The following is a 23899-nucleotide window of genomic DNA, read 5'->3' as shown; positions in this document are numbered from 1 at the left end:
TTTTTTTGAGATGGAGTTTTGCTCTTATCGCCCAGGTTGGAGTGCAATGGCGCGATCTCGGCTCACTACAACCTCCGCCTCCCGAGTTCAAGTGATTCTCCTGCCTCAGCCTCCCGAGGAGATGGGATTACAGGCATCTGCCACCATGCCCAGCTAATTTTTTTGTATTTTTAGTAGAGAACGGGGTTTCACCATGTTGGCCAGGCTGGTCTTGAACTCCTGACCTCAGGTGATCCGCCCACCTCGGCCTCCCAAAGTGCTGGGATACAGGCGCAAGCCACTGCACCCAGCAGTAAATTCTTTTTAAAAAAAGTATTCCTGATGTAAATGACGAGTTGATGGGTGCTGACGAGTTGACGGGTGCAGCACACCAACATGGCACAAGTATACATATGTAACAAACCTGCATGTTACGCACATGTACCCTAGAACTTAAAGTATAATAAAAAAAAAGTATTTAAAAAATTATTTTCAACAACTGAAATAATACCAATCACATACAAACTCTCATAAAATAGAAAGAAAGAAAACACTCTCAGAAAATAGAAAAGGGAACATATTATGAGGCTGCCATACCCTTAATACCAACACTTGATAAAGATATTATAAAACAAGAAAACCATAGACTAATATCCTTCATAAATATGAATACAAAAATCCTTCACAAAATATTAGCAAATCAAATTCAGTAATACAGAAAAAGGATAATACAGTTGACTCTTGAACATGGGTTTGAATTACATGAGTTCACTTATATGCAGATTTTTTCCAACAAATATATTGGGGTTGGGTGTGGTGGCTCATGCCTGTAATTCCAGCATTTTGGGAGGCCAAGGGAGGAGGACTGCTTGAGTCCAGAAGTTCTAGACCAGCCTCGGCAACATGACGAAATTCCATTTCCACCAATAAACAAACAAACACACACAAATAGCTGGGCATGGTGGCATGTGCCTGTAGTCCCGGCTACTTAGGAGGCTGAGGTGGGAAGATCACTTAAGCCCAGGAGGTTGATGCTGCAGTGAGCTGTCATCGCATCACTACACTCCAGCCTGGGCGATGGAGTGACTCTGTCTCAAAAGAAAGAAATAAATAAAATTTAAAAAAAAAACAAAACAAACAAACAAAAAAAACCGGCCAGGCACAGTGACTCATGCCTGTAATGGGAGGCCAAGGTGGGTAGATCACCAATGGTTAAGAGGTATGGTCAGGAGTTTCAGACCAGCCTGGCCAACATGGCAAAACCCCGTCTCTACTAAAAATAACAAAAATTAGCCGGGTGTGGTGGTGGGCACCTGTAGTCCCAACTACTTGAGAGGCTGAGGCAGGAGAATTGCTTGAACCTGGGAGGTGGAGGTCGCAGTGAGCTGAGATCACACCACTGCACTCCAGCCTGGGCAACAGTGAAACTCCATCTCAAAAAAATAAATAAATAGAAAAATTTTTAGGATGTTTGCTACAACTTGACTTTGGTTATTACTCACAGAAGAACCACATAGCCTAGAAACACCAAAAAAAAAAAAAAAAAAAAAAAAAAAAAAGAGAGAGAAAGTTTATTTTAAAAAGTTAAGAAACAATTAAGAAATAGCAAAAAAACTAAGAAAATTTCCTCTACAAGATTGAGGATGATCTGATAGAGGAAATTCCTTAAAAACTTAAAACTAGTATCACAGCCAATGGCAAATTATGGAACATTTTCCGCTTAGATTAGAAACAATCCAAGAAGGTCAAGTCTCACCACTTCTATTAAACAGTGTACTGGAGGCATAAAATTAGAAAGAAGTGAAATTTCTCTTTATTTTCAGATGACATGATTGCTTACATAGAAAATCCTAGAGAATCTACAAAAGAGACTAAAATCAATAAAATTAATTTGTTTATCAAGGTCACAGAATATAAGCTTAATAAAATTCAGTTGTATACTTACATATTAGCATACATTGGAAAATGAAATAAAAATAATTCCATCTATAATAATATCAAAAATATTACCTACTTCAGAATAAATGTTATAATGTGCACAGTTTCTCCAATGAAAACTAAAAAACACTGCTGAAAGAAATTAAAGATCTGAATAAATGGAAGTACATACTATATTCGTAGATTGAAAAGTTTAGTAAAGATGTCAATTCTCCTTAAATTGATCAATAGATTCCATACAATACCCATTCAAAATCTCACTGTCTTTTCTTAAAAAGAAGAATTTGAGAAGCTGATTGTATAACTTATGTGGAAAGGACCTGGAATAATCAAAGCAATCTTGAAAAGAAGAACAAAGTTGGAGGACTTATACTGTTAATACTTGACTTCAAGACTAACAACAAACTACAATAATGAAGACTATGATACTGGCATAGGGACTGACAAATAGATCAATATAACAGAACACAAAATTCAGAAGTAGATGTATTAGTCTTTGATTTTCAATGAAGGCAGCAAAAGAATCCAATGAGGAAAGTAAAGTCTCCTTAAGAAATGGTACTGAAACAACGAAATATCCATATGGGAAAAAACAAAACAACCTGACCTTTACCTTACAACACATACAAAAATTCATTTGAGATTCAGAGACTTCACATGAAAACTAAAACTATAAAGCTTGTGGAAGAAAGCATAAGAGAATATCTTCATGAACTGGGGCTAAGCAAAGGTTTCACAGACAGGACACAGGAAAAAAACAATAAAAAATGATAAATAAGTTCATCAAAATTTAGAAGTATGTGCTAACGAAAAGATATCATGATGAAAATGAATAGGCAAGCCACAGCATGGGAGAAAATATTCACCAAATATATGATAATAGATTAACATTCAGAATATATAAAGAATTCCTACTTGATAATAAAAAGATAAAGAACTCAATTTTAAGAATGGGGAAATGATGTGAACAGACACTTCACCAACAGAAGGTATACATATGGCTAAGAATCTCAAGAAAAAAAGTTCAACATAATTTGTCATCAGGGAAATGCAAATTTTAACCACTACATACTCATTAGAATGGCCAAAATGTTTTAAAACTGACACCACCAAATCTTGGAGAACATGCGGAACAAATGGAACTCTCATATATTTTAGGTGGGAGTATAAAATAGTACAACTACAGCCAGGTGCACTGGCTCATGCCTGTAATCCCAGCACTTTGGGAGGCCAAGGCGGGCAGATCACGAGGTCAGGAGTTTGAGACCAGCCTGGCCAACACGGTGAAACCCTGTCTGTACTAAAAATACAAATATCAGCCGGGCGTGGTGGCGGGTGCCTGTAATCCCAGCTACTTGGGAGGCTGAGGCAGGAGAATTGCTTGAACCCGGGAGGCGGAGGTTGCAGTGAGCTGAGATCACACCACTGCACTCCAGCCTGGGAGACAGAGCAAGATTCCGTCTTGGAAAAAAAAAAAAATAGTACAACCACTTTGGGAAAAGATCTGGCAGTTCCTAATAAAGCTAAACACATAGGTACTCTATGGCCCAGCAAAGCAATTCCTCAACTAGTATTTACTGAAGATAAATGAAAATGTATGTCCACATAACTACTTGTATGAGAATGTTCATAGCAGTTTAATTCATAATAGCCAAAGCATGAAAAAGCCCAGGTGTCCATCAATAGGAAAATGCAGTACAATCATGTAAAAGGAAAATTCAGCATGTTCATAAAATATTTCTCAGCAATATTAAAGAATAAATTATAATACATGCACAATATGGATTAATCTCCAAATATGCTGAGTAAAAGCTTTACACATAAGAGCCCCTATTGTATGGTTAAATGTATATGATGTTGTAAAACAGGCAAAATTAATCTATGGTGAAAAATCAGTAGTTGTCTTTGGAGGGGAAGGGTGAGGATGACTATAAAGGGGTACAGGGATACTTTGTGAGGTGATGGTAACGTGATATATCTTGAATAGGGGTTTGGGCAACACAGGTGAATGCATTTGACAAAACCCAAGGAATGGTATACTTAAGAGCTGTGCATTTAAAGGTTTATAAATCTTACCTCAAAAGAAAAAGAATAATTACAAATAAATATTGAAATATAGTCAATGATATGAATGCTGACATATTTAGAGAGAAATGTACTGATGTCCACAACTTACAGTGAAATGTATTACAAATTTAAGATGAACTGATGGATGGGCAGAGGGATGAATAAATAGATATTTGATAAGGCAAACATGGTAGAATGTTAATGATAGAATTCAGACGGGTATACAGACGTTCACTACAAAACTCTTTCAACTTATTTGAATGGCTGGAAAATATCTTCACAAAACATTGGAGGAAAAAGTCAAGAATGGGAGAACAGAAGAGACTGGAAACCCTAGATGCTAGAAACCAAGAGATAAAAATTTTTATCAGTGGACAGTACAGCCCAGGAACGACAGGACTCTGCTGACCAATATGTCTGTGAGTTTGGAAGGGTATAATCTTACAATGGAGATGACTGAATCTAGTTTTCTCAACTTGACATTAGTCAATTAAGAACACCAAACTAACCACCTTCATTTTGATGTTCAGGCTCAATCAGCCTGCATCAGCGTTCAATGGTTATAATCTAGCTCTCTACAGAGATTTTTGTAGAAGGAAGAGAGAATATACTGGCCAATCAGAAGCTACTTGGCCATTATTTTTTTACTGTTAATTAATTAATGGGAACAATATGATTTCCATAGTAGACTTTTAAGTTTGATTAGACTGACTTGTGTTCACTAAACCTGATCAAATCTTAGTTTATAAAAAAAAAAAAAAAAAAAAAAAAAACTTTTGAATGTGGAAAATTAACTAAAAAAAAAAAACTTCTGAACTGGGAAAGTTAACTATAAAAGCAAAAGTAATGATTCATCTCCAATACAAATTGTTAAGACCTTAGAATCAGAAAGACTTCTGAGACCATGGTATTTGTTATCTATTATTTTCTTACTCTTTATTGTTGAAACACTGCATTAATGCCTTTCATGATTCCTTTCAAATAGAATTGTCCTCAAAAAAGTATTTTTTTCAGGCAGAAAAAACATAAGGTTTATATAGCTCTCTAGAATAAATCCTCATTAGAGCACCGAAGTACAGATACAGCAAAGACAAACAGTTAATATTCATAAGAAGTTCACATTTAATTACCTGTGTGCCCTCATTATAAACATCTGGGAAACAAGTCTGAGATGCTATTTCATGTTGTTGCAAGGGTGGTCTATTTAGAAATTGGCTAATTTCTCTGGATTTTTGCTGGAGTTGATCTAAGGAAAAGAAACAAATAAATATAATATTTGCTTCAAGTCTGAAATGTAGTTATTATTATCTTCTAAGGATACACTGTATGCTGTTTACTAGTTTAGTTACCTTAGTTAAAATTAGGATGCCAATGACAACATTATTAACTGTTTAAATGTTCTCAAGGACCAAAGGACACCTCAGTAAATCACTTCCTTCAAAAGTAAAATAAAACCTAGGCATTTTTTTTTTTTTGAGATGGAGTCTCCCTCTGTTGCCCAGGCTGGAGTGCAGTGATGCAATCTCGGCTCACTGTAACCTCTGACTCATGGGTTCAAGTGATTCTCTTGCCTCAGCCTTCCGAGTAGCTGGGATTACAGGCATGTGTCACCATGCCCGGCTAATTATTTTTGTATTTTTAGTAGAGATGGGGTTTCACCATGTTGGTCAGGCTGGTCTCGAACTCCTGACCTCAGGTAATCCCCCCCACCTTGGCCTCCCCAAAGTGCTGGAATTCAGGCGTGAGCCACTGCGCCCGGCCCTAGGCATTTTTTAAAAGTTCATTCCATTTCCTCCTTGAAAATGGCTTTAGGGTTTCTGTTTTCTTCACTCTCAACAGGTGTTATGGATTCCACCAAGATTCCACCACATGGTTTTAAACATTAACATACTTAAGAGAACAGCTTGCTCATGTAACACCCTAGTCCTGTGTGATGCCCTTCAAAACTGTCTGGCTAGGGCGCAGTGGCTCACGCCTGTAATCCCAGCACTGTGGGAAGTCGAGGTGGGCAGATCACCTGAGGTCAGGGGTTCGAGACCAGCCTGACCAATACCGAGAGGCCCTGTCTCTACTAAAAATACAAAATACAATGCATGGTGGCGCATGCCTGCAATCCCAGCTACTCGGGAGGCTGAGGCAGGAGAATCACTTGAACCCGGGAGACGGAGGTTGCAGTGAGCCGAGATCACGCCATTGCACTGCATCCTGGGCAACAAGAGCAAAACTCTGTCTCAAAACAAACAAACAAACAAAAAACTGTCTGGCTAACGTTGTTATTCAATACAAATTTTCAACTTAATTCTTTCTAAAATCTTTCCTTTATGTCTATGCCAATCTATTAGTAAAGGTTATAATTTGGGGAAGAGGATTGGTGAGATGGAGTACTGGTGTTGAGGAAGTTTCACTTTTTAATTTATAAAGTTCTAAAATGTTCAATTCTTTAGAGGCACATATTGCTTTTATAATAACATATTTCCTTTATACCTTCTTAAAGGATAAATTTTCACCTATAAGAAATCAGGTGAAAAGAGATTTTCACCTATAAGAAAAGCATTGAGACCCATTCATCTTTAGATTTATGGATGACTCCATGCAATTTAGTCTCCTAACCTATGCACCTAGATCTGGCCTGAGTTCTCCAAAAACTAATTCAAATCCCACTCGTTTCAGTCACTGAATCCTTCAGATCAGAGTCATATTTAACATAGCATTCTATTTAATATCTGGAATATCACTATCACATTTTTAGTATTATAATGATAATTATAATATTAAGACAGATTATAGCCAGTCAGAGGCAGGTAAAATGCATCAAGAAGTTCAGAAGAGCTGTTTTTCTCAGTCCTTCTATTGGTTCAATTGGTTTGAGCAAAGATTTCATTAACAGATCCCTGAAAATATGAAATACAAGCCACTTAGGTGGTAGAGACGTGGACTTCAAAAGCAATCAGCTACTGACCTTCCAGCTGCTCAATGGTCTGGGCTGACTGAACTGCCTGTTCATCCTTATCTTGGAGAAGCTTTGAATTTTGATCCTTCAGAGCATCCTTATCTTGGAGAAGCTTTGAATTTTGATCCTTCAGAGCATCACAGGCAGACTGCAGCTCTTGTCCAGTCTTTTGAAGACTCAAAATATGAGAGGTCTTCTCTTCCATTTCTGCTTTGTGCTTCTGCTCCAAAGCACTATATCGAGACTCTAGTTCAGCCTGGGCTTGGCCTGCTTGCTCTAACTGTTCTAAAAGATGACGCATTTCTTCTTGCAGATTATGGAAGGATAATTTTCTCTCTGCCACTTCAAGTTCCATCTTTTCCAGTAGAATCTTGGACTCCTCTCTTTCTGTTTCCACAGTGTTCCTTAAAGTATTATGCTCAGCTTCTATCTGCTGTAACTGCTGAGAGAGAATCTAAGAAAAAAGACAAAGTCTCATGAGCCATAAATACATTATTTCATTTCAACAAGCATTGTAAAGTGCTTCTTCTTGTAGGAAAGAAAAAAATGGAAATATGTTTCTATGCTAGAGAGAAAGCCCTTCTCAAGAAGGAGAGTTGAAAATTAAGAGGAGAGGAGATGGCTGACTTTCTCCAGCAGCACACAGGCAGCCAGAAAAACAAACAGAGAATGTGGACTGTAGCACCAATTCTGCATTATGATGAGACTACTTGGATGTGACAGGATAGGGACACAAGGAGTCCAAGGGCTAGAAAAAAGGTAGTTCAAATTGTCAAGCATGGGTCCATATGGGACACGGAAAGGAGCAAGGGTAAGGAAGAATTAACATACTGGAGGAGCAAAGTGGAATTCAATGAAGTTCAATGAGAATGAAGATCAGGACAATATGAGAAAGAAAATGGCAGGATGGATTATAGTCAGATCAGCATTACTCATTACTGATTACCTCAGATTCAAGGGAATATTGCAGAATGAGATCATTTCAATCCAACAGAAGGTCAATTGACAAAAACAAGAAAAGATGGGACTGTACATAAAGCACAAAAATCATTCAAGACAGAGAAGAGTAACTGATGAAAAAGAAACTCACTAAAGGATAATATAGGCTAAGTATCCCTTATTCTAAATGGCTGGGACCAGAAGTATTTCAGTTTTCCATTTTTTTCAGATTTTTGGAATATCTTGGCTATCTTGGGGATGCGACCCAAGTCTAAACATGAAATTCATTTGTTTCATATACATCGTATACACATAACCTAAAAACAATTTTATACAGTATTTTAAATGATTTTGTGCATATTTGCCTTTGACCTGTTACCCTGTTCCACAAGGACAGTTGTGGCATTTTCCACTTATGGTGTCATGTTGGTGCTCAGAAAGTTTCAGATTTTGGAGCATTTTGGATTTTCAGATTAGGCATACTCAATCTGTATGACATTCCAGAGAAACTAGGACCCTAGACCTAAAATGGCAAAGGGAAAGAGCAACAATCAAGAAGGGCAATGTATGCTCCATGAGGGAAAGAACTGTATTTATTTTTGCTCCTAATTGTACTGCATCCCCACCACTTAAGTACAAGGTATTCACTGAAAGAATGGATAAATGGCATCAATTCTCTGAAGACTTTAAATAGGCTTTTATATCTACTGCCTGGCAAACTAAAGTGGAAATGAATACCCCCCAAGGCAGGAAGTAAAGATTAGAAGGCAGTACCTGGTTTCTCTGCTCAGCAGCAGTCAGCTCCTGTTGCAGCAAGTCAACGACCTGAGCACGGCCCACCAAGGATTCTTCGTGTTCCTCAAGCTTCCTTTGCAGCACCCTCAATTTCTGAGAAGAAAACATTTTAGACATAATGTGCTAACAAATGAGTGCTTGTATTTGCTTCTCTTTCAAAATGTCATGTAGATTTGTGTACTTAAATTTTGGGGTGTTGAAAATGACAGTTTAAAGAGTAGGAGACCAGCATGCCATGCTCCCCATCCAGCAGCAACAAAGACTCTCCAAAATGTCTTCTCCAGAGCACCAGCAACAACCAGACCCAGACACAAGCAAGTCCCTGAATTAGGGAGCCTCTTTAAAAATTAGAAAAAAACAATGACACATATCTGCCTTCAAAATCATACAGTTAATAACCTGTACCTAGATAGCATAGGTAACATGTACATCTTACCCACCCAAGAGAACATTCTCTGCAGGCAAGAACCATTTCTCTCCTCCTAGTTTCATGCACTGAGCAGGCACTTGAAAAACACTTGTTGAATAAATAAATCAATGATAAGCATACACAATTAGTATTCTACTTAGTAATATGTTGTATTCTAACACTTTATTTAGTGGTGCATTCTGAAAGATTGCTTAGAACTTAGAAGATTTTGCTCTAATTAACTCTAATTACTTTTCACTCTAATTAAACAGATCAAACATAAAGTATCACTGAAGTGCCTTTCAGTACCACACTGCACTACACACTAAGTGAAATCAAATACTTTGAGTTAGTAGATGGTGAACTCAAATACAATGAAGCCAATTTTCAAAATCTACTCAAATTTTTTTTAAAAAGAATTACTGATCTAATAAAAGACTCCGTGGCTTCAAAATCGTTCTTTTTCATCTCTAATTTTTTGAATATTTAAAACTGACTTCATTGATTTGAAGCTTTGGGTTAGTTGTGTAATGCACAAAGGTAGCTATAATCAGAAAACTGAAGAGAAACCAATTTTTGACTATCACATAAATTCACCAACTAAACTCAGCTTTTGAGCACCAACAACCTGATTAGAGGGGTAAAAGGCAAGAAAAGGATAACACAAAATAAATAATTTTTATGCAACAGAAGACAAGGACACCAAAGAGGCCAATAAGGAAAACACTAACACCAAGTGAAGGGCAGTGGGTAAGGGTAGGGAAGTGGCTGTGATGGATTAAATATTAACCAAAATGACAGTCATTCTACTGAGTTTTAGCAACACACCTGTTGCATCTCTGTTTCCACATCTGCCTGGGTTACTAACTGAAGAAGCTCATCTTCATGAAGACGAACTTGTGTTTCAAAGCGGGCATCTTTCTCTCGGACCACCTGCTGCATGGAACTCAACTGAAGACACATACCAGAGAAACTATGCAAGTTACACTCCCCGAATATTGCACAAATAAAACTCACAGACTACTTTCCAAGACAGACACTGAGACTTGATAATAGCTTTTTAAAGTGAAATTTTGATTGTCAAGGATGAGGACATTGGAAGAGAGATGGGACAGACAGTAACTACGAAATGTGAGAGAAAGCCTATTTTCAAATTCAGAGGTTAGCCTAAACATAAATTTTGATCAAAAATTATACACTCATGGTTACTAGAAATGTTTTAAATATACAAGAAGTGTATTTTTTAAAGTTCTAGAAAGATTAAGATATTAAACACATAAGGTGAAGTTAAGTTAGATTTCTATTAAACCCTGGACACTTCTTGCTCATGGCTGAAAAGCTTTCAATAGAATTCTCATGCCCTATAAGTGAAAATTCAAACTAACATATCATTTATTCAAGATTCTCTGCAACTGGAAATACTAATCTATCTTTCTAGTCTTATTTTCAAAGAATTGCTTCTAATAAAGAACTTGGTGTGCTTCTAAATCCACACCACCTCCCCAGACAGCTGTTTTCAGCTGTCATTACCTGTAGCCTTCTAGATCATGCTCATTTTTAACTGACTCTGAACAGAATGAAATGGAAATAAATGGACTGATTGTGAGCTGCTCAGTATCAGTGCTTCGTCTTCTTTTTAGGTTGTGCGTGTGTGCATCTACTTATTCATCTCCTTAAGATCTACAGTGAAGCATGCTGCTTAGCTGTTAGCTTGCCCATTTTGCATTGGTCCTTTACTGCTGTTATCTCAGTTTGTCACACCTTGAATCAACGTTGGCTCTCTTTTTTGGTAGGAGAAAAGAAAATCCTCATAATTTTTTATTATCTGGATTCCAACCTCACTAGGAATTTGGACTCTTGTGTTTCAAGTGTGTAGGCACTGGAGTCTTTCATTAGCCAAACATTTCTAACTCCTTTCACATAAATGTTCCATATTCTTTTTCTTCTCTGCAGTTTTGCTCACACCATTCCCCATCACTGAAATTATCTTCCCCAGCTTGTCTAGAATATTATCTATCTATCATGGTTTTGCCTAAATCCCAACTTTTTCATGTGATTTTCCTTAACTGTCATACTCACAGTAACCTCTTTTGCCTCCCAAAATATTTTGTTTGTACTGCTGCTTGTTTTGACACTTATTCAGAAAGCCTTAAATTATGATGAATCTCGTAACACATTTACATATCCTGGCTTTCCATATTTTAGCAACATATAGGTAAAAACCATATTTTGTATTTCTTCATCCTGCACTTTATATACTGCATATACATAAAAGGACACAATAAAAATAAATAAAAAATTAAAAAAGGACACAATAAAAGCTAATAGGTAAAACCAAGAATTTCAGGATATACAATTTTAACGGTATACACACCAGTAGGCCAACCACAGAGAGAAGGCACCATTAATACTACAAATTATTAATAAAGTAAACATCGAATGGATAAGATTAGCAATGTACAAAGGTACTTCAGGGAAAAAAACTTTCATGATTCATAAGCATTCCCCCACTGCACCTCCCCCCCAAACACACACCAAAAAATGACAGTGCCTATAATCCCAGCACTTTGGGAGGCCAAGGTGTGAGGATCACTTGAACTTAGGAGTGCGAGGCCTGCCTGGGCAACATAGTGAGAACTTGTCTCTTCAAAAAATGTAAAAAATTTAGCCAGATGTGGTGGTACATGCCTGTCGTCCCAGCTACTTGGGAGGCTGAGGTGAGTGAGAGGATGGCTTGAGCCCAGGAGATTGAGGCCGCAGTGATCTATGATTGTACCACTTGTACTCCAGCTTGGACAACAGAGTGAGACCCAATTTCAAAAATAAATATGTGAGAATGGGTGGCCAACCAAGAAACCTAGAAAAATAGAAAAAGTTGAGGATGCCAATCCAAATGGTCTCATCTCGATAGACGAAAAAAATGGGAAGAAGAATGTCACATATTGGTGCCATTTAACCTAAAATCACATGACCTACACCACTTTCTCATTATAGGCTCGCTAAGTAATCTAACTATAATTTATCTTCCTATTAAGATAGATATTATTTTAGGGAAAGAATGAACCTAATTATTTTTATTTCTTTTGGTTTACTTATTAGTCTCTTCTGAACTCAGCATGAGCCCATTCCTAAAAGACTGAATCTCTGTCTGCTATTGAAATTAAGTTTCTGGACCTGCAGAACTAAGAAACAGTCATCAGTTAGGCTATAGAAAATTAATCAAGGTAAATAACACATTGTGAGGTTTTCTGGTGTTCCCTAATGACACACTTACCTATCACACATCTCCTAATCTCTTCTACTATATATCCTTCTAATTTCTAGTGCAACACCCATGCTACTATACTTTTATCTACTAAGATTTTTTAAAGTGACTCATTGAATTGACTTGTGTGTAATAACCCACTGGACTTCATGGCTCTTTATCCTAATTTTGTGAGGTCCCTTCCACCCCTACCTGTGCAGCTTGCTCTGCCTGTGTCTGGCTGAGCTGGGCTTGTAAAGTGCTAATGAGTTCTTCCTTCTCCTGGAGCTGTTGCTTCATCATTACAAATTCTTCCATCTCTGTAGAACTCTTATCAAACTGAAGACATAGAAGGAAAAAAAATTATTTAAGCAAAAGAATTAGCATTATTAATTCTTTGACCTCCCTTTCTTGCTTGACTTAAATGCCTACCATATTTTGGTCTAGTTTCCATTGAACACAAAAGGAAATTGCATGTATTATCAAAATTTTATTTGTCAGAAGAAGACAGAAGCAGTAGTGGCAATTTTTCAATTTCTCTGAATCCTCACATAGAGACAGTACGAGATAGTAAAACCAAAAAATCCACATGTCACATTTATGGTAAAATTAGGCAGACCATCCTAAAAACCATAAAATATAGGTTAGTAAGGACAAACCACCAAAACCCACAAGAACTACATTGTATTAGTCTTACATTGCATAAGAAAAAGAAGGCAGCAACAGAGTGAAATCTGAAGGCTCTGAAAAAGGGACACCCCTAAAGAGCCAATGTATTTATTTGTTGGAATGCACAGTTGGCCAATTTTAAAATAGTGGCAGGGCTTTGCCATTCCTTAATACTAGGTAAATGCAAGGGGTGCACAGTAAGAAGGTCTAAAAGGGTTAGAGCAATCTAGGCCCCCTGAACTCTCAAAACTGACTCATCATGGCTCCCTTCTGAGACATGAACCTGTACTAAGAAGAAAGTGCCAGGAGTGATATAAAAATTATGCAGAAAAGGAATTAAAGAGACAGAAGAAAGAGGTCTACAAACATACTGTATAATTCAGTATCAACTAGTCACATGTGGATATAGAGGGCTTGAAATGGGTCTGATAGAAAAGAAATATTTTTAATTTTTAACATTATTTAATTTGAATTTGAAAACTGAAGTATAAATTATTTTTCCATTAAGTACAACTTTGTTTTGGCATGACTATATTTCATCTTATCTGTTGCATCATGTAAGTTACTGTTGAGGTGTTGAACAAGTAACAAATGTATATGTAGTTGGTATCAATGGGTTGATTCAGTGTAACTTTTATCTAGACCCCTATATAACACTGTAATGTGTTTATCTGTATACTTAATGCAGACAGCATGAGTAACAGTTGATACCAATTTAATCATAACTAATAATTAAACTGTAAGATAAACATTATAATTGAATTTTCCAAGTTCAAAAATAAATATAGACACATTTCAAAATTTAAAATGAAGGCCTTCTACTGTTGTATAGTTGGTTCCTTTTCACTTCTAAGTAGTATTCCAGTGTGTGGATATACCACAGTTTAAATACTTCCCTATTGATGGGCATGTGAATTGTTTCCAGTCTTTAATTATTACAAATAAACCTATTACTATTGGACAGTGCTGATATAAACCAAAGGGAAGGGCAGAAGGAAGAAAGCCAGGAAATCTCAGAAATCCAGCTTCCATATCTTTGAACACAACACAAAACAACAGAAAAGGAAGTCTGTTAAGAAAAGCTTTCCTGAATCAAGCCTCCTTCCAAATAGAGGTTTAGGAAAATGAATTTGACACAAAAATAAGGAAGATAAAAGGATGAAGGTCATATCCTATATAAAGTTACTATTAAAAAAACAGAGTAGCCCCCACTAGCAAGAGGACCCTCACCAGATGCAGCCTCTCACCCTTGGTCTTCTCAGCCTCCATAACTTCTTATAAATTACCCAGTTTCAGGTATTCTGCTACAAGCAAGAGAAAACGGACTAAAATGGAAAATTGGTATTGACAAGTGGGGTCATTGCTGATAATGATTATTTGAAAATGTTGAAGCAGTTTTACATCCTTGTTGTAAAGGAATTAACATGGTTAAAAGGGAGCCAGTTACTAATAATCAAGACAATGTGAAAAGGCCCTAAAGGCATTTAGAAATCTTAAGGCTGCCCCAACAGCCCCCATCACAGGCCTATGGCCCTAAGAGGACAGAATGGTTTCTGTGAATAGGCCCTGAGATACCACTGCTCTGTACCACTTCAGGACACTGCTCCTTGCAGCCCAGCTGTTCTGGTCAGTGCAAAGCAGCCCCAGGTATAGCTCATGCCACAGCTCAAAGGGTACGAGTTGTAAAACTTGGTAACATCCACATGGTGCTAATTCTGCAGGCTCACAGAAAGCAAGAGCTGTGGAGGCTTGGTAGTCTCCACTCACATGTCAAAGGATAAGCCAGGGCGCTCAGGCAGAGACTTGTCTTGGGGCAGAACCACCAGAGAGAGCCCCACTAGAGCAATGCCAAGGGGAAATGAGGGGTTGTAATTGCCCTGCAGAGTCTCCACTAGAGTAATGCCTAATGGAACCATGGTGTGGAACTACCACTGCCGTACTAGAACGATAGAGCTACCAGTGTGCAACGCAAAGTCAGCCTGGGAGAGCTGGCTGGACTAAGCCCAGCAAAGCCATAGGGGCAGAACTGCCTGAGGTCTTAGGGACCCAACCCCTGTACCTGTACAGAGGATGCTGAAAATGGAGTAAAAGAAGGTTTTCTGGAATTTTAAGGCCCAATGTCTGCTCTCTTGGTTTTCAAACTTGCTTGGGGTCTGTTACTCTCTTTCTTCTTGCCTAGTTCTCCCTTTTAGAATGATGATGTGAATCCTATGCTTGTCCTACCATTGTATCTTGGAGGCACATACTGTGTTTTTATTTCATAGGCTCACAGAAGAATTGGTGCAGGAATGAGCTAAGACTTTGGGGCTGCAGGGATAGAATTAATGTATTTGCATGTGGGAAGAATATGAGTTTTAGAGGGCCAAGGGTGGAAGGCTATAGTGTGAATGTCCTCTCCAAACCTCATGTTGAAACTGAATCCCCAATGTGACAAAAGGCCTTTAAGAAAGGACTGCTTCAGGAGGTCTCTGAACTCAGGAATGATTAACACATTCATGGATTAATGAATTAATGGGTTGTCATAGAAGGGGAACTGGTAGCTTTATAAGAGGAAGAGAGACCTGAGCTGGCCAATTAGCACACTCAGCACCCTCACTATGTGATGCCTTGTGCTGCCTTGCAACACCACTGAGAGCCCTATCAGCAAGAAGACCCTCACCAGATGCAGTCCCCCAACTTTAGACTTCTCAGCCTCCATAAATGTAAGAAATAAATTCTTTTATTTAAATTAAATTAAATTTCTTTTATTATAAATTAAAAACAAAACTAAGGAGCAGAATGATATGATTATAGGTGATAAAAGCATACCAGAGGCACATTAAAAAAAAAAATCAAAATTGCCATCTATTTCAAAAAGTTTTTAAAAATTAAGAAAATTATACAGGCCAGGCATGGTGGCTCACACCTGTAATCCCAGCACTCTGGGAGGCCCAGGCAGGTGGATCACTTGAGGTCAGGAGTTCCAGACTAGCCTAGCTAACATGGTGAAACTCCATTGCTATTAAAAATACAAAAAATTAGCCAGGCATGGTGGTGCATGCCTGTAATTCCAGCTACTCGAGAGGCTGAGGCAGGAGAATTGCTTGAACCTGGCAAGCAGAGGTTGCAGAGAGCTGAGATCATGCTGCTGTGCTCCAGCCCGGGCAACAGAGTTAGACCCTGTCTCAAAAAAAAAAAAAAAAAAAAAAAAAAAGAAAAGAAAAAAAATTTACAGAGATGAGAGAAAACATAAATCAGATTTAGAAAATCAGAAATGAGGTGACTGAACTCATGAAAATCCAATATAAAAGAAAAACTCATTGCACTATAGAAGATACAAAACAGAAAAAACACAAAAGTAAACAAAAAACAGAATGCCTAAAGTGAAATAAAACAACAAACAAAAAAACTTAAAATGTGCGAAAAGATGTATTGAAAGAGTATATTGGGTATCTATGAATAACAACTAAAAATGACAAACACCAATGCATATTCTAATAAAATTACCAGACAAGAAGAAAGGAAGAAAAGGAGACTGATATATACATAGATAAATGCCCATTGTGCATCTAGAAAACTGTATTTGTCACATAATAATCCATTGGTTTTAGTGATTCATTAACCTAATGATTATGAAGTAACTTCCATCCCTACCTGTGCAGCTTGTTCTGCCTGTGCCTGAGTAAGCTGGGCTTGCAAAGTGCTGATTAGTTCCTCCTTCTCCTGGAGTTTATGTTTTATCTTGTCTACTTCCATCTCTTCCTCTGTAGAACTCTTGTCATGCTGAAAATGCAGGAGATAAAGTCATTATTTAAAAGAATTACAATTAATATATATTTGATATTTTCTTCTAATTCTTCATTTACAACCATTTAGTTATAATTTTATTAAACTGATGGGAGCAAGAAAACCCAGCTGATCTAACAAATGAGAAATCTTAGGGTTGTCCAGTTTTCGTATGGCCAAACAGTTCCTCACACCAAGCATGTGAACCCAAAACTGTGGACAACATAGAAAACAGCTATCTGAAAATACTGGAGAGCAACCAAAAGCAGGAAGATACTGGAGGGGATGTGATAATTGGAAGAAATGGCACCAAGTGTCCCATTTTGACAGCTTTTATTCTGAGGGCAAAATCAGTCAGTGCCATGCAGGACTAAACCTTAATAGAATACCCAAAGTCTTGTTGCCTTGAAGAATCAAGGAGCGAGCTCAGGAAATTATAGCTGTTGTTAAGTGAGAAGCAAAACATCAGAAAAGAGCCAGTGAGGGGAAATCCAAATTTTCAATAATCTATTTTTTTTTTTCCAAAAGCTCTCCCTTAGACTGAGATTCTGCTTCTCTATAAATTTAGTCCCTCCCAACCCCCTAAACAAAGCTATTTCTGCTTGCTGGAATTACAAAGAATACTTGTATACTTTCACCTAAGTCAGTCAAGCACCTGAGGACTGTTGTCATTTCTGCAACTATACTTTCCACAGAATACCTAGCTCTGTATTGAGTATATAATAGTTAAAGGGTTGCTATGACTGATTGCTGAAACTTAGAAATCATTTCTTTAACAGAAGAAGAAAACGAGCTCTAAGACATTGATTTCTTTAAGGTCTCAGAGCTAAAATTAAATTAAAAAGCAGAACATAAAATGGGTAATTTAAAAATCTGACATCATAGCTGAGGAGAAGCTGGAGGGAACAAAGCCATATGAGGAGAGAGGTTGGTGCTACCACAGTGAGGGGAAGAGAACTGACAGAGGAAAAACCAAAAGGAAAAGAAGGATCAAGGTGAAATTATTTGAGAAGATTGAGAAAAGCTTTTAAAATAAGCTTCAAGACGTTAAATAAGGTTATCAATTCAGGAAAAATAATGTCCTCTGATCATGAGCCCCTGAGAGGAAAGACTAAGCAGGAACTGGGTCACTAACTAGTGATCCCAAGGGTTGTGCCTAGAAAATTGATTAAAATCTCATTTCCCAAGAACTAAGGATACTAGTGGGTCAAAGAGTAAAACAAAATGAAACTAAAAAAATAAAAAGAGCCGGGTGCGGTGGCTCAAGCCTGTAATCCCAGCACTTTGGGAGGCCGAGACGGGCGGATCACGAGGTCAGGAGATCGAGACCACCCTGGCGAACACGGTGAAACCCCGTCTCTACTAAAAATACAAAAAATTAGCCGGGCGTGGTGGCAGGCACCTGTAGTCCCAGCTACTCAGGAGGCTGAGGCAGGAGAATGGCGTAAACCCGGGAGGCGGAGCTTGCAGTGAGCTGAGATCCGGCCACTGCACTCCAGCCTGGGCGACAGAGCGAGACTCCGTCTCAAAAAATAAAAAAAATTTTAAAAAAAGATTTCTTACACACAGTGAAGTCTAGGCTCACTCTATAATTTCAGTATGCATGTGATATGCCTGCCTCCATATAATCTGTACCAAACTCTCCACAAAACTGAAGTTTCTTGTCCTCTAAATATCTAACTGAATGTGAATATGTGGAGTTTAACCACAGAGGAAAGATAATGAAAATTTGAGTAATGGGACAATATTCCTCACAGGGCAGTACTTTCCTTACTCCTCCTCTGTATCTCCAACCTTAAACTGCTTTGCTGGCTGCAGTCATAAACCTAGAGAGCCTCCCTTTTAGAGAGTCCAAGGTAACTCAGCTGATTCAGCCCACATGCACAAAGCTTTAATCCACCACTATGTGACTATATGAGGACACAGAATATTCTGTGTTAAGTCATTGAATTAAAAAATTTCAGAGCTGGAAGAAACCTTAGAGATAACATAGTTTAATCTTCTAATCAATGATGAAACGCCTCTAAAAGGTATGTCTCCCTCCTGTCTAAATGCCTCACTTCAGTACTTATTTCTTCCTGTAAGCCTTTTTTAATTCCCTGAAAGTCTAAGTCACAACTGGCATTTCATATCCATGTTTTCTGTAGGCCTTTCATTCTCCCTGTGTGTGGCCTACAGTCCAGCTGAACTATAAGCTCAATAAGAAAACAAAAAACAAAAAAACAAAACATTATTTAGTGCTGTATCATTTTAGCATCCTAAATGTTTGTGATTGGTGAAGATCTGCTGTATTGGTAGGTTTTTTCAACTTAGGAAATACACACTGTACCCAGTCACCATACCTTGGAAAGTTGCTCCTCTGACTGAGGTTCTGTCGGCAGAACAGTCCCTCCTTGTGCTTTCATTTCTTCTATGTGTTTATTCAAAGAAGTTAATTTGGCCTTCGCATGAAGTTTTAGTTTTTTAATTTTGTTATCAGCAGCTTTTCTTTCTTCCTGCCCAAGAACAATCATGGTAAACACATAAATGTTTATTCACCTCTTATCTAGCACATACTAAGAGTTATTTTTATTATTATTACTTTTAGAGACAGGGTCTCTCTCTGTCACCAGGGATGGAGTGCAGTGGTGCAATCACAATTCACTGCAGCCTCTAACTCCTGGGGTCAAATGATCCTCCTATCTCAGCTTCCAGAGCAGCTGGGACTACAGGTGCCTACCACCATGCCCAGCTAATTTTTTTAAAATTATTTTTTTGTGGAGACAGGGTCTCACTATGTTGCCCAGGCTAATCTTGAACTCCTGGCCTCAAGAAATCCTCCCATCTCAGACTCCCAAAATGCTGGGATTACAGGTGTGAGCTACCACGCCCAGTCCAAAAGTTATTTTCAGTAGGCATAAGGTTATAGTACTAGGGAGATAATCAGATTCTCTAATAATCTAAGTGGAGACAAAAATCAAAGTGAGTGTGTATCATCTGTCCTTTATCAAATGCTCCACAAGAAAGGATAAAAACAATAGTACCTGTAGCGCTTCATCTTTCTGCTGCAGTTGAACATCCTTCTGTCTAATAATATCTTTTAGCTCCACCACCAATTGCTCTGCATAAGCCAGGCGCTCTTGAACATCTTCTTGTGTAGTATTATTAAATTCCATGTCAGATTCTTGGTGTAATTCCTAATATTTAGGAAAAAAGTTGCCAATGCACCAGGTGTTAGTTTCCCAATAGGAGTTTCTTCATTCCAACTTCTTATGTTTTGCCCAATTCATATTCTTGTTAACTCAAGAATTTAACTCTGATCCAATAATAATCATTATCATAGCCATTACAATGTATTAAGTATTTTATAAATGTTAAGCATTTTACAAACATTATCCCATGTATTATCATCCTAATTTTACCTAAGAGAAAATAAAGAAAGGCAAAATCATAAACCAGTAAGGGTAAAGGCCAAAAGTTAGAGAGTAGTTAAGTAAAACTCTCTTAACCACTAAGCATTACTTCTTGTCTTCTCAGAAAACTAAGGACTTTTATTAATTCCTTATGTGGACTTCAGAAAATATAATACATACTGCCAATTTGTGTCATCTTAAAATAAAATAAAATACAAACTATAAGAGAAGTGGTAAATGAAGTTACAAAGCAAACAGATATTCTGAAACCCAAGAGGTGTTTTGGGTTTTTCCAGTTTTCCCATTTGTCACTTAGACCTTTCCTGTGGAACAGGAATAGCCAAGGATAAGAACAAAGGACTTAAAACAATCTGGCACTAAACAAAGCCCAGGGAGACAAATAAGAAAGTCCTTTCAAATTGTATCCAGGACTTGTTTCCCATCACTGTGGCTTTTAAGCTAAAAACTTACAAGGATCACTTATAAAATTTCAATATTTTTCTAAATCCTCACTTCAACTAGCACCACAGAGGCTTCTCACACCCTTCTATCTTAAATTATTTTCCTTAGAAGAACACAGAACATATGTCTTACCAGTTTAAATCAGAACAGAACTACTCACAGGGTCTAAGGGAGCCCTCATATTCTGATTAGTGTCATCATCTCCTGATAATTCATGCAAAACAACATTTGCTAATCCTGATAATCGGCTCAGCATTTCTGCAGGAAAAGAAGGGGGAAAAAAAACCAAGAATCAGCAAAATGAACATAGGCTTCTCCTATATTGATAACCATATCATCCGTGAATGAAAAAATAAAACTGTATGGGTGATTTGTATTAGACACAGTCTGCAGCACAATGATGTCTTCAAAAAGGCATTTGAGTACTTACAGTGTAGTCACACATTGTTCTTTTCACTGGCAATTGTACAGAGGTTATCACCATCACTAACATCATTTCTAAAATAAGATACAAGTACCTAATCATTAAACATTAATACAATGTTAAATATAAATATATAATTGTTAAATACACCTTAACGGTAATTTTTATCTTTAATGCCCTTCTTTCATAGTAGTTTCACTTTCAAACATGAATTTCTTTTTTCTTTCTTTTTTTGAGACAGGGTCTTGCTCTGTCACACAGGCTGGAGTACAGGGACACTATCTCAGCTCACTGCAACCTCTGCTTCCTGGGCTCAAGCGATCCTCCCACTTCAGCCTTTCGGGTAGCTAAGACTATAGGCACACATCCAAACATGAATTTCTTATTCTTTCTTCCTCTGCCAGACAGTTATTCTCTCCCATTTGTTCAAATAAACTCCATGATACTGCAACATTTTCTTTTATGTGCCCCATGAACCCCTTCTTTCAGAAAGCTTTCTTGATAAACCATGTGGTTTTGCTAAAATTTAAATATAAACTTTGTTCAAAATGTACAGCGTTAAATGCATATATTAGAAAAGGAAGAAGGACAGAAATCAGTAACCTACAATTCTTCGGTAGAAAATTAGAAAAAGAAGAACAAATTAAAGCCAGTGTAAGCAGAAAAAAAAAAATCAGAGTAGAAATTAATAAAATAGAAGAATAGAGAATATCAATAAAACCAAAAGTTGATTATCTGAAAAGATCAATAGAATTGATAAAACTCTAGTCAAGATGAACAAGAAAAAAACAGAGAAGACACAAATTATTGGCATCATAAATAAAAGAGGAAACATCATTAATGATCTAACATGCATTAAAAGATAATAAACACTACAAATAGCCCTATACTTTTAAATTCATTGATGTAGATAAAATGGGTCAGTTCACTGAAAGACACAAGCTACCAAAACTCAAGAAGAAATAGAGAACCTGAATATAAATGAGTAGATGTGTGTGAGTGCATGTGTGTGTACAGACACACACACACTCATATATATATACACACACATATAAATATGAAATTGAATTCATACATTTAAAACCTTCTAAAAAAAGAAAACTCCAGATTAAGGTGGCTTCATTAGCAAGTAACAACAAACATTTAAGGAATAATACCAATTTTATATAATATATGCCAGAAGACAGAAAAGGAGGGAACACCTTCTAACTTATTTTACCAGACCAGCATTGCCCTAATACTAAAAGCAGACAAAGATATAACAAGAAAACTATAGACCAATGTTCCTCATGGTCACAGTCAACGAAATATTCAAAATACTCCATAAAATATTAGCTAATTAAATCCAGTAACATATAAAAAGATAATACATCACAACCAAGTGGGGTTCAAGAAATGTAATGCTAATTCAAAATATGAAAATCAATGTAATTCACCATATTAATAGACTGAATAAGGAAAACCATATAATATCAATAGATTCAGAAAAAGCATTTGATACATTTCAATATTTATTCATGACTATGAATTCGCAATGAGAATAATTCATTCTCAGCAAACGAAGAATAGAAGTAAATTTCCTTAACCTAATAAAGGGCATTTTTAAAAAACTTACAGCCAACATCATAATTACTGGTGAGAAACTGAATGTTCTCACCGTATGAGAAACAAGGCAAAGATGTCATCTCTTACTACTTCTATCTAACACTATACTGGAGTCCCAGCCAGTGCAACAAGAAGAAAAAGAAAAGACATACAAATTGGAAAGGAAGAAATAAAACTGTCTCAACTAGCAAAATGATTGTCCATGTAGACTTTACTTAAAAAACAACTCCTAGAATAAGTGAATTTAGCAAGGTTGCAGGATACAAAGTCACTATATAAAAGTCAACTGCAGGCCAGGTGCGGTGGCTCACGCCAGTAATCCCACCACTTTGGGAGGCCAAGGCGGATCACAAGCTCAGGAGATCGAGACCATCTTGGCTAACACTGTGAAATCCCATTTCCACTGAAAATACAAAATATTAACCGGGTATGGTGGCGGGCACCTGTAGTCCCAGCTACTTGGGAGGCTGAGGCAGGAGAATGGCGTGAACCCAGGAAATGGAGCTTGCAGTGAGCCTAGATGGCTCCATCTCAAAAAAAAAAAAAAAAAAAAAAAAAAAAAAAAGTCAACTGCATTCCCATTACAATGAACAAGAGGAATTTGAAACCAATAAGAGTACCATTTACAACAGCACTGAAAAAGAAGAGCAGGACTTGGGTAGACAGCTAACAAATATTTGCTGAATGCTGAAAACTATTGAAAAACTGAGGAAGAAATAAAAAATCTAAATAAATGTAGAAATAAAACATATACATGCATTTGAACTCTGTAATATTAAAGTATCAATTCTCCCCATTTTGATCTATAAAATTAGTGCAATTCCAAACTTAATCCCATCAAGCTTTTAGTAAACATCAAAAAGCTGACTCTAAAACATATGAAAAGGCAAGGAGTGTGGAAATTACTAACTACAATTACAAGACAGTGCAGCACTGGTAAAAGTACAGACACACAGATCAACGGAACAAAATGGAGAGCTTAGAAATAGACACACAGAAATCGAGTCAACTGATTTTTGACAAAGGTACAAATGCAATTAAGTTGAGAAAGGACAATCTTTTCAATAAATGGTTATGGAACAACTGGACATCTACAGAAGAGTGAACCTTGACATACAACTCGCACCTTATACAAAGCATATCTCAAAATGGATCAGAGACCTACATTTAAAATGTAAAGCTATTAGAAATAAAGACAGGAGAAAATTTTTGTGATGCTGAATTTGGCAGTGAGCTTTTAGACACCAAAAAAGCACAATAT

General features: G+C 37.2%; 1 protein-coding gene across 8 annotated transcripts in view; it reads right to left on the bottom strand.

Annotated features, from left to right (window-relative positions):
- The window catches only part of GOLGB1 (golgin B1), an 89624-nt gene that overhangs the window by 53360 nt on the left and 12365 nt on the right, over positions 1-23899 (bottom strand). For 2 of the 8 annotated variants that reach the window (XM_017891087.1, XM_017891094.1), the window contains exons 2-10: positions 20770-20867; positions 19779-19931; positions 19098-19250; positions 16624-16752; positions 12535-12660; positions 9906-10028; positions 8648-8761; positions 6944-7388; positions 5115-5230 (exon numbers count right to left, since the gene is read on the bottom strand). In XM_017891087.1, the coding sequence (XP_017746576.1) occupies positions 5115-5230; positions 6944-7388; positions 8648-8761; positions 9906-10028; positions 12535-12660; positions 16624-16752; positions 19098-19250; positions 19779-19931; positions 20770-20865 (1455 nt within the window). In that variant the 5' untranslated portion in view covers positions 20866-20867. Of the gene's footprint in view, positions 1-5114; positions 5231-6943; positions 7389-8647; positions 8762-9905; positions 10029-12534; positions 12661-16623; positions 16753-19097; positions 19251-19778; positions 19932-20741; positions 20868-23899 lie in introns of all 8 variants that reach the window. The other 6 variants (XM_017891103.1, XM_017891115.1, XM_017891127.1 and 3 more) reach the window with 4 other exon arrangements.

Source organism: Rhinopithecus bieti, unplaced genomic scaffold (assembly GCF_001698545.2).
Source record: "Rhinopithecus bieti isolate Rb0 unplaced genomic scaffold, ASM169854v2 scaffold_759, whole genome shotgun sequence".
Classification (NCBI taxonomy): domain Eukaryota; kingdom Metazoa; phylum Chordata; class Mammalia; order Primates; family Cercopithecidae; genus Rhinopithecus; species Rhinopithecus bieti.
This window is presented reverse-complemented; position numbering and strand designations above follow the sequence as displayed.